The sequence below is a fragment of the Neomonachus schauinslandi genome, chromosome 16 (assembly GCF_002201575.2).
Source record: "Neomonachus schauinslandi chromosome 16, ASM220157v2, whole genome shotgun sequence".
NCBI classification, from domain to species: domain Eukaryota; kingdom Metazoa; phylum Chordata; class Mammalia; order Carnivora; family Phocidae; genus Neomonachus; species Neomonachus schauinslandi.
The window spans coordinates 16,599,864-16,609,517 of NC_058418.1; the positions used below are offsets into that span (position 1 = coordinate 16,599,864).

Sequence of the window (9,654 nt, forward strand, 5' to 3'; positions counted from 1 at the left end):
CTGTGGGGTCCGGGAAGTGCAGGCCGCTCCCTGCTGCACACACCTTCACTCTAAGACGGCCTGACGCTGAGGGGGAAAGGGAGACGGGGCCGTCAGAGGGCAGCCCAGCTGGGAGCATTTGGGATGGGTCCGGGTGGGGAGCTCGGCCAGGTGAGCTGGCAGGCAGGCCCTGGTCCTGGGAGTTGCATGGGGCCATGGGCCGCACGCTCAGACCCGGGGAGACACGGCGGCGGCTCCCAGCACCGCCAGGCAGCACTGCATCGCAGCTCAGGCCAGGTTTCGTCACCAGCCGGGGCAGGGGTCACAGTGCAGGCGCCAGGGCCACGGGGTGAGGCGACAGGCTGACGGGCCAAGCCCGGCTTCCTGGCCATCTGCCCTTCCTGGGGGTGGGGGGGCTCAAGGCCAGGCTCCACCATTGGCTGGTGCAGAGGGGAGGGCTTCAACCCTTAAGGGCAGGGTCAGGAGCCAGTGCTGTTTTTAGTAACAGATGAAAGACCCCAGCCTCTCCTCCGAAAACATGGGACACGACCTTGACCCCAGCTCCCCACGCCCTCACTCCACACATGCACACCTGGAGCCTCAAAGGGGATATTCAGTCCTTAATCTCTCCACCCATCCGACCGAGCAACAGACTGGGGTCCGGGAGGTACAGGAAGGATGGCAGGGACTGGCACGCCGCCACACACACCGCAGCCAAGGCACTGCCGTCGTGGAGCTCCCCACGGTCCCCGGGCCCCCTCCCCATCCCTGAGATGGACAGAGACACAGACAGACAAGGCGGGGCCACATGGGGCCAGTTTATTGCAGTTAAATACCTCTCTCTCTATTTTTTTCGTCCACTTTTCCATAAAGAAAATTAAAACACACACACACACTCAAAGGGGAGCAGGGATTCAGAAACAAGAGGTGGGGTGGGACATGGCCTCCCTGCTTAGGTCCAGGCCCCAGGGATGGCCCCCCTAAAGGCTCCCCTCCTTCCCGAAAGCACCCTGTCTCAGTACCTCTAGAGACCAAGGAGGCAGCGGGATACGGCAGGGCCTCTGTCCTCCTCCCTCTTGCCTCCAGGCGAGACCACTAGAAGTGCTGGGGCTTAGTGGGGGCCAGGAGAAGGGAGACAAGACAGAAGGGGGGGAGGATATCGCTTCCCAAGTTGAGGAGAGCGGCAGGCGCTTATCCACAGAAATGTATTATTTCTCCCCGTTTTGTTAAAAATCTACTATAAAAAAACGCAGCTGGGGGAGGGGCGTCTGTCCCTCTCTGTGCTAAGGGCTGGGGAAGGGGCAGCTGAGGCCGCGGTGGGGTGGGCGTCACTGCCGCGCGCTCTCGCCCACCATCTCCAAGTTGTGCTGCTGCAGCTGGGCGCGAAGCACGGCGTTCTCGTTCTTCAGCTCCTCGATCTGGCACACAGGACACGACAGGGGGACCGGGCAGGGGGCGAGGAGCCAGGGGCTGGCTGCCCACACCTGCGCCGGCTCCCCCCGGCCCCGCCCCGCCCCGCCCCTCACCTGCTGCCTCAGCAGCTCGTTGTCCATCTGCAGCCGCTCGGCCTCCTTGAAGGTCTCCTGCATGCGCTGGTTGGTCTGGCGCAGCTCCCGGATGTAGTCGCAGGCCTTTGACAGGATCCCTCCTTTACTCTGGGGGGTGGGCAAGAGCGCTGGTGAGCGCCGCCTACTGGCTCGCCCAGGACGGCGCCCAGGGACCAGGCCAGGCAGACTTTCTCGAAGGGGTGGCCGGGGGCGGCGGGGGGCATGGCACTTACCGCTCCCGTCTTGCTGTTGTCTGCATTACAATCTGGAATGATTTTTGAAAGTTGGACGATCCAGTTGTTGATCTTGTCCCTCCGCCTCCTCTCCACTGCAAGAGTTAAGAGCCGTGTGGCCCGCCGTGAGCACAGAGCTTCCCAGAGCTTCCCGCGCGGCGCTCCCACCCGCCGCGGACCGGGGCCGCCCACAGGGGCAGCACCCACATGTGGGCACCTGGCTGCCACGCCCCGCTTCACGCCGCTTCTCACGGGCCGCACGCACACACCTTTCGGGCAGAATCAACAGTGGGGACGGTGGGTTCATTTTGTTTACCTGCCTGGCGTATTTTTTAAAAAAGTAATTCACGTAATAATTGGCATCTTCTGAAAAATGGGGAGTTGTGGCTTGTGTTCTTGGGAGGCAAGAATGGGCCAGAGCCCCTTTCCACAGGACCCCGGCGCCCCTGTCTGGTTCTCCACAGCTGCTGCCTTTGATTTTCCACAGTCCTCAGGCCTCCCCTGGGGCTTTGGGCTCCACAAATTTTTTAGTTCAACTTTAAAATCACAGTCTGACCATGTCTCCCCCCTAGTTAAAATCCTTCTCCAGAGCCCGGGCAGCGAGTCCCAAGCTGCCACGGCTGATGCTTGTGGCTCTCAGGGGCCTGGCCCCACCAACCACGGGGGCAGTCACCCAAGGGCAACGTGAACCCTACCTTGAAGGCCAGGGCTGGCAGACCAATGGAAGACTTTGCTTAAAAAATCCAGATTCGTGATTTATTCCCGTAACACTCAGCAATCTCACCCAAACTCTGTCCGCTGACCTGAGCGGCGGCTACCCCATCCCTGTGGCTTCTCATCGGCTCATGTCATGGCCTAATGACAGCCACTTGGGGTCTGCCTGCATTAAAGCCTAAGACCAGGGTTCAGGGCCTATGGAAGCAAAGCTATGCCAGAATCTTCCTTACCTTCCAAGCACAGTACTAGGGATCGGTGTGGACAGACACAAGAAAGCTCAGTCACCTTCCCCAACCGACACACACCCTCATCCCTCCTGCCAGGACAGCTCATGGGCAGATGTAGGCAGCGTTTGTGGAGGAGACGAAGCCTATAGGTGGGATTTGGAAAGTGGGGCAAAGGAGTATTTCCTCTGGGCTGCGCAGTGCTGATGGGGGTTGTCAGAAGGGGTCTGGGTGAGAGTGAAAACGGAGGGTGGGCCAGAATCACACCCCTCACCCCTCACTCCTCATGGCCTCCGAGGCTGGTGCCTCCCGCTGACCGTGTTGCTCTCACCAACAACACGCCTGGCCACCAATCGTCAAACCCACTGCTGGCTCCTGGCACTTGGCTCCGTCTGCTCACTGCCAACCGTCCTTCCCCACGTCCAGGTGCCCCCTGCTCTGGCCCGGGTTATGACACCCTCCTCCAGGGACTCTCCTCCTCCCTTGCTCTCCAGGACTGCACTTTACCCACCGGTCGCCCTGGGGTGAGGGCACAGCACCCAGGTCTCATTACTGCCGGGGAGGGCTGCACCTCCCCACTGAGGATGGCCACGTCCTACCACTTGGAAACTCTGTGGCTAAAAACTGCAGTGGAACCAAGAGTCTAGCCCAGGCCTGGCAGCATCGGCCACCCTGCCCTCCAGCAGTGCGCTCTATTCCCAAGGTTTCAGCAGAGAAACTCAACAGCAGACGGCTTCTCCGCTTCCTGCTCTCCCCTCATGCAGTCTGGCATTCTCAAGCCCCCGGCACCGGGCTGCAGCCAGATCTCCTGCAGACTCCTCCCTTCCAACCACCAGACGGCAAGGATGGGGGCGCCGGGCACATCTTTTCCAGTTTGCGTTTACTTAAAAATTATTGCCTGCCCGGGGCACCTGGGTGGCTCAGCCGGTTGAGCATCCGACTCTTGGTTTCAGCTCGGGTCACAATCTCAGGGTCATGGGATTGAGCCCCAGGTCGAGCTCTGTACACAGCAGGGAGTCTGCCTGAGATTCTCTCCCTCTGCCCTTCCCCTGCTCACTCACGCTCTTGCTCTCAAATAAATAAAATTAAAAAAAACCCCAAACCAAAAAACCTTAGTGCCTGCCCTACTGTGTGCAGGGGGGCACCTGCAAGCCCAGAGTCTGCGGAGGACTCAACCTCTGTCCTGCTGGTGTGCACGGCACCTCTGTGCAATGTGTGTGAATGGGGGACACGGACACCATAGAGGTGCTATGACCGAAGGTTGTACCAAGTGCCTGGGCAATGCCAGGGTGAGCCAATGATTTCTACATGGTGCTGGGTGTGGTGGGGCTTCAGAGAAAGACTTGGGGAGGGAACATTTGGGCTGCTTTCTGAGGGGAGGGGCATCAGGCAGACAGGTGTGGAAAATGCTAAAATGGGGACATGGAAATACTCTGGGGAGGCAAGTGGGGAAGGGAAAGGCTAGGTTGTGAAGGTCTCAAATGCCTTGTTGATGGGCCCAGGCCCTTTCACCAAGCAGGTGGTGAGGTGGTCAGACCTGTGGCTCGGGAAGACCATCCTGGCACATTTGAAAGGGAGGACGCCCGGTCAAGACCAAGGCCACGTCTACTCCACAGTAGAGCTTCGCTTACACCCATATGACACTGAAAACCATCCAGAAGCAAAATCTGCCAGGACTGAAGGGAGAAATGGACAAACTCACAGACATGCTTGGAGACGTTAACGTTCCTCTCTCAGTAACTGATAGAACACATAGACAAAAAAATCAGGATGGAAAACCTCAAGAGTGTCAACCAACTTGAGCTAGCCGACCCCGAGGGAACTCTCCACACCACAGCAGAGACACACATTCTAAGCGCACATGGAACCTTTCACAAGACAGACCATATTCAGGGCCGTAAAACAAGTCTCAACAAATCTCAGAGAACTGACATCATATAGTAACAGTAAGTTTCTGATCAGAACAGAACTAAATTAAAAATGAGTAACAAAAAAAATCCAAAAAACACAAATGTTTGAAAATTAAGCAATGCACTTCTAAATAACCCATGCGTCAAAGAAGGTATCATTAGGGAAATTGGAAAGTATTTTAAACTGAATGATAACGAAAACCAATATATACAAATGGGACGCAGCTGAAGCAGCACTGGAGTGAAATTTACATCTAGAAAGGCTTGTGCTGGGAAAAAAGGAAGGTTTAAATCATCTTGAAAGGCCAGGAAAAAAACCCAAACTAATTAAACCCAAAATAAGTAAATGGAATGAATTAGCAACATTAAGAGTAGAAACTAATGAAATAGAAAAAGCAATCTCATCTGGCATTTAAAAATCAGATTTCTGGATTTCTGACTCCTCAGAGGTTCCCAGCAACAGTGGGCCCAAATTCTGACCCGGCTGCAATGGGCTGGCCCCACAGGCTCCAATCCCCTGTGGGGCCTGGAGATGGGCTCCCGCAGTCCCAAGAAAAGGTGGAAAAGAGGGAAAAAGGAGAAAGAGAAGCTGATATGGGGTCTAATTCAGCACAGAATCTCAGGGTTCGCAGACATGAGGGAAGGAGAAGCAGCAGAGTCGAGGGTAGCCCTGGCTTTCGGTTCTGGCTTGGGTAATTCTAAGAGGGGTGCCTTTTGCCCTGTGGGAAAAGAAATGTTGCATGGGAACCTTTGGGGGGGGTGGCGGGGAGCTTGTTTTGGACAAGGTGAGTATGAGGTGTCTCAAGGACATCCAGAAATGAAGATTTTGAATGGACAATTCAAACTACGGCTATGGAGTTCAAGAGAGAAGAAAGGAATAGAAACAGCTTTGTAGGCAGCCAGGGTCCGGGGCGAGGGGGGAGCCCTGGGAGGACACTGAGGAGCGGTTCTCACCTTGTCCGAATCACATACTCTTTTCTGGAGCAATGATGAATACCTACAATTGGGCATAGGGTTTGGGGAATACTGAATATCCCTGAGCTGAAGCCTTCAACTCTCCTGAGGCCAATGGAAGACAGGCCAGACTTTAAGGAACACCAACAGTCAAAGCAGTTTCCAGCCTTGCCCAGTGGGAAGAATCACCTGGGTAACTTGTTGAAATACAGGCTCCTGGGCCTCCCGCTGACCTACTCATTCTGAACCTTGAGAGGACAGCCCCAGAGATCGTGACTGTTAACAAGCTTCCTGGAGCTACTGGGAAGCTCTGCTCTGAGGAGCAGGCTGGGAAGGAAAAGCAGAGTGCAAGAAAACCAGAGCGCGTAGAGCAGAAAGGAACATTCCCGAAAGGGGACCAGGCTGGGTCAGATGCTTGGAGCACAGACAGGAGAGGAAGCCAGTGAATTTGGCAATGAGGTCGTCATGGGTGACCTCAGACGGACCTCCTTTGGTAGAGAAATGAGTCAGACTAGCAAGGGTACAAGGAGGATGGGCAGAGGGTGGGTCAAAGACTGTGCAGGTTGGGAGATGGAGAGCAGGACGCAGCTGGAGCGTAAGGACAAGGTTATGAGAAAGACTGCTGACTGCTCTCTGCAGGATGAGCAAGATTCAAGACTCGGCAGGTGAGAGGCGGAGAGTGCAGAGCAGGGTGGAGGGTGGCTCGATGGTATCCCCGAGTCACTGGCTGCAGCCTTACCAGATGGCGCACTGCAGGGCTGGGGCCACCGGGGTAGTCGAGCTAACGCCATTTCACACACGACTACACGGGTGCAGAGACTGAGAAGCAGCCTGATGTCACAGAGCCAGTAAGCAGCAGGGCCAGGACTGCCTGGGGTAGCCTACTGGAGGCCCCTCAATCACACCACACCCCCAAACCAAGCTCGGCCTTTCCCCTTCCCTTCAAACCAACCTGACACCATCAGGAAACCCTGATTCTCCAGCTTTGCAATCTTCTCCCCCAAGCGCTCCCCTGCTTCATGCCCTGTCCTGTCTCAGGCCGACATCTGCAGTCACCCGCGATGTTCCCAGCCTCTGGTGTCCCATCTCCTCTGTACAGACCCCTGGCTTCCCCTCCGATTAGAATAAAAACCCCGGAGCAACGATGCTGTTCTTACAAGGCCCCGCGTGCCCTGGCCAGCCCTCCCACAACGCCACCAACTTCCTCTTTCCTCCTCTGAATTCTGCTCTTCTTCAGACACACCAAGGTCTGTCCTGGCTCTGGCCTGGGTGTTTGCACTTGCTCAGCCCCCTGCCTGGGACTCTGCTTCGGGGACTTGGCCGCCCGTTCAGGCCTCTGCTCCAGACTCAGAGAAGCCTACGGAGCACACCACCGCCATTACTCCCTAGCTTCTCGTGCAGCTTTCTCTCCTCCTTACATCACACTGCAGCTTCGTGTAATCTGTCTCTCCCACCAGAAGGAACGCTGCGAGAGCCAAGACCTCATCTGTTCTGTCAGCCCCTGGACCCAAGGGCCTAAAAGCCAGGCAGATGTAGGGTACAGATGTACTAAAGGCTGAGCTCAGTGAGCTGCTCGGGTCACAGCTGCAAAGGCCCAAACCCAGCCGAACACCTTCAGGACTCTCAGGGCCTCACCCTGACATTCAACGCCTTCCTTAGTCCTCGCTGGTCCCCCACCCCCAAGCACGCCGCATGGAACCTCTGCTTCGACCCCATCAGCACTGCCCGAAGCAACCTCGGCCCACTCTGCCTTCCCTCCAGCTTGAGCTCCCCTCCGCCTGACAGGCTCTCCCAAAGGCCAGCTCTCTGGGGAAGACACCAGCCTAAACTCCGCCTCCTTGACACCACAGACCAGGCTCCAGACCAGGCCCAGGGTGCACGCTGCTCAGCCTAGAATCCGCCTTCAGGAAACACGTGCTGAGAGAAGATGACCTAGGTGTAAACGCCCCCCTGGACTTGCATGCTACCATGACCAGGGGGTGGGGGGGGGTGGAGGGGGGCATGCGGTGGAGGACTAAGGGACAGCATTAAGGGCCAAGACGACCTTAGGGTGGGATCTGTTGTTTAACGGAAGGGCACGACGCTCGGCCTTGGCCAGCCAGGGGCACAGCTTCGGGGAGTTTCAATCTCAGATGTGTTCTCCAGCAGACCAGAGCTGCTTCTAGAAGTCAGGTGGGCGGGGGAAATGAAGGACAAGAGTGCAACAGCTGCCACATGGAAAGTGGTCCTAGGGAAACCAAATCAAACCGATTCTTCAAAGGAAGCAGGATATCCACATGTGAACGTGACATTTGCCATTTCAGACGTTGACCATGAACTCAAGATCACTAGCCAGCATGACAAAACACCTTCCACGTCACACCTCCTGCCTTTCTGTTCCTGACAACGGACTTCTACCTGTTTTTACTTTTCCAGCGTTCACCAAACACCTCTCGTGCACTCATGGTGAGCCAGTGAGCCGTGACACCAAGCACCAGGCCTGGCGGTGCCCATGGGGCCCAGAAACTCCAGCCAGACCTTACCTTCATTGTGCTGGGCCCTCCTTCTTTCATCCCGTGGTGTTCTGGTTCCGTCAATTTTCCTAGAAGAAGAAAAAGATGGGCATGTGTTCTCTCAGATCCCATTTGTCTAAACACCTATTAAGAAATCAGATTTGGAAATTATCTCTGAAAATAAACTCCCATGCAAAAAAAAAAAAAAACAAAAAAAAACTAATGCCCTTGCTTATACTCAAAAAGCAGAAACAGACCAAAAAAATACGCTGACTGCTTGCTGTGTGCTCAACTGTCTGGCTCCCATTCCAGAAAAACTTCCCTTCCTTTGGCCCCCTCACACCAGCCCCTCCCCAGGTCCCCTGCTCCTGGGACCAGGTCTCCCACACATACGGGGAGTAGGGGTGTGTCCGGGGTGCAATCGTCCTCTGCGTTCCTGTCTGAAGCACATCTTGTGGTGTCATCATGACATAGAACTGGCCTGCAGCAAAAGCAGGGATTAGTGCAAAAACTGGGGGGGAAGGGGGACAATCAGAACCGGTTGGGGGGGCTTCCCTCCCTGCTAGGCCTGCTGCCTCCCCTGCCTTCCGCCCTGGCCCCTTCCTCCCTTTACCTCCGGCCTGCAAGCTCTGGTCTGTGGTCTGTACGGACACAGCCGTGGTATCTCCCACACTGGATGCTGGGAAATAGGCAAACCGTGCCTCCCCACTGACAGCCTCAGCTGCCGGGCTGCCGCCATTGCTGAAGGGATTTTGGATTACGGCCTGGGGAGTAGGAGGACACAGAGGCCACCCTTAGCCATCTTTGCCAACCCATCCCCTTCTTGCCGTGTAGAATGTTCACCGCATCCTCTGGAGGACGGGAAACCCCTCTGTGTGTGCCACTCTGCCCTGTCTCCTAGCCAGGGAACTCAGCAGATGCCCAGCAATCACCTGATGAGCTGATCCACTTTCACCTCTAAGAGACTTTCCTGCTACCATCATCCCCATTTTACAGAAAAAAAGAAAAGCTCTTGACCCAAGTTTTACCACGCAGAACAGGGATCTGACCCACACCGCCTGATGGTCTGAAGGCAGCATCGGTTTCCCACTTGCCCCACCCCGTGGAGATTCCCAAGAACAGCGTCAGTGTCCCCTCTCCATCCCCCCAGGGGTGGTGGGCACCTACCAGCGGGAAGGGCGCTGCGGGACCTGGGGGCACAGAGGCAGCAGTGGGGCCAGGACGCTGGGCTGCCCCGTCCACACCCACCTGGGTCACAGCCTGCTGCCCCCCCGCGAAGGCAGCCGTAGACACAACGCTGACGGCGCCAGCCGTGTCGCCCTGGCCATCCAGCTGACCATCAGTCACCTGGACTACGCGGTACGTCACCTGCAGGGGGCGGCAGAGCAGCGAGATCGGCTCTGGGGTCCCGGCCGGGGCCAGGTCTGAGCCCCTCCCAGCCCGCCCGCTCGACCCTCGGCTCAACCCTCCACTTGCCCGCGGGCTCCCGGCCCGCAGCTTCACCTGTCCTCCATTATTCTCTGTGCGGAACTGGTACTGGATGTTGTGGTCGCCAAACGCCGCCTGCTGGACGCTGGCGATGGCCACCGCCGTCTGCT

At 56.7% G+C, this 9,654-nt stretch overlaps 1 protein-coding gene across 1 annotated transcript in view; it reads right to left on the reverse strand.

Moving 5' to 3' along the window:
• Positions 1–771: 771 nt before the first annotated feature.
• Positions 772–9,654, reverse strand: part of USF2 (upstream transcription factor 2, c-fos interacting) — a 9,371-nt gene continuing 488 nt past the window's right edge. The window contains exons 2-9 of the mRNA XM_044911386.1: positions 9,560–9,649; positions 9,224–9,424; positions 8,670–8,820; positions 8,450–8,537; positions 8,087–8,145; positions 1,760–1,854; positions 1,506–1,634; positions 772–1,397 (exon numbers count right to left, since the gene is read on the reverse strand). Coding sequence (XP_044767321.1) covers positions 1,308–1,397; positions 1,506–1,634; positions 1,760–1,854; positions 8,087–8,145; positions 8,450–8,537; positions 8,670–8,820; positions 9,224–9,424; positions 9,560–9,649 — 903 coding nt within the window. The 3' untranslated portion in view covers positions 772–1,307. The remainder of the gene's footprint in view (positions 1,398–1,505; positions 1,635–1,759; positions 1,855–8,086; positions 8,146–8,449; positions 8,538–8,669; positions 8,821–9,223; positions 9,425–9,559; positions 9,650–9,654) is intronic.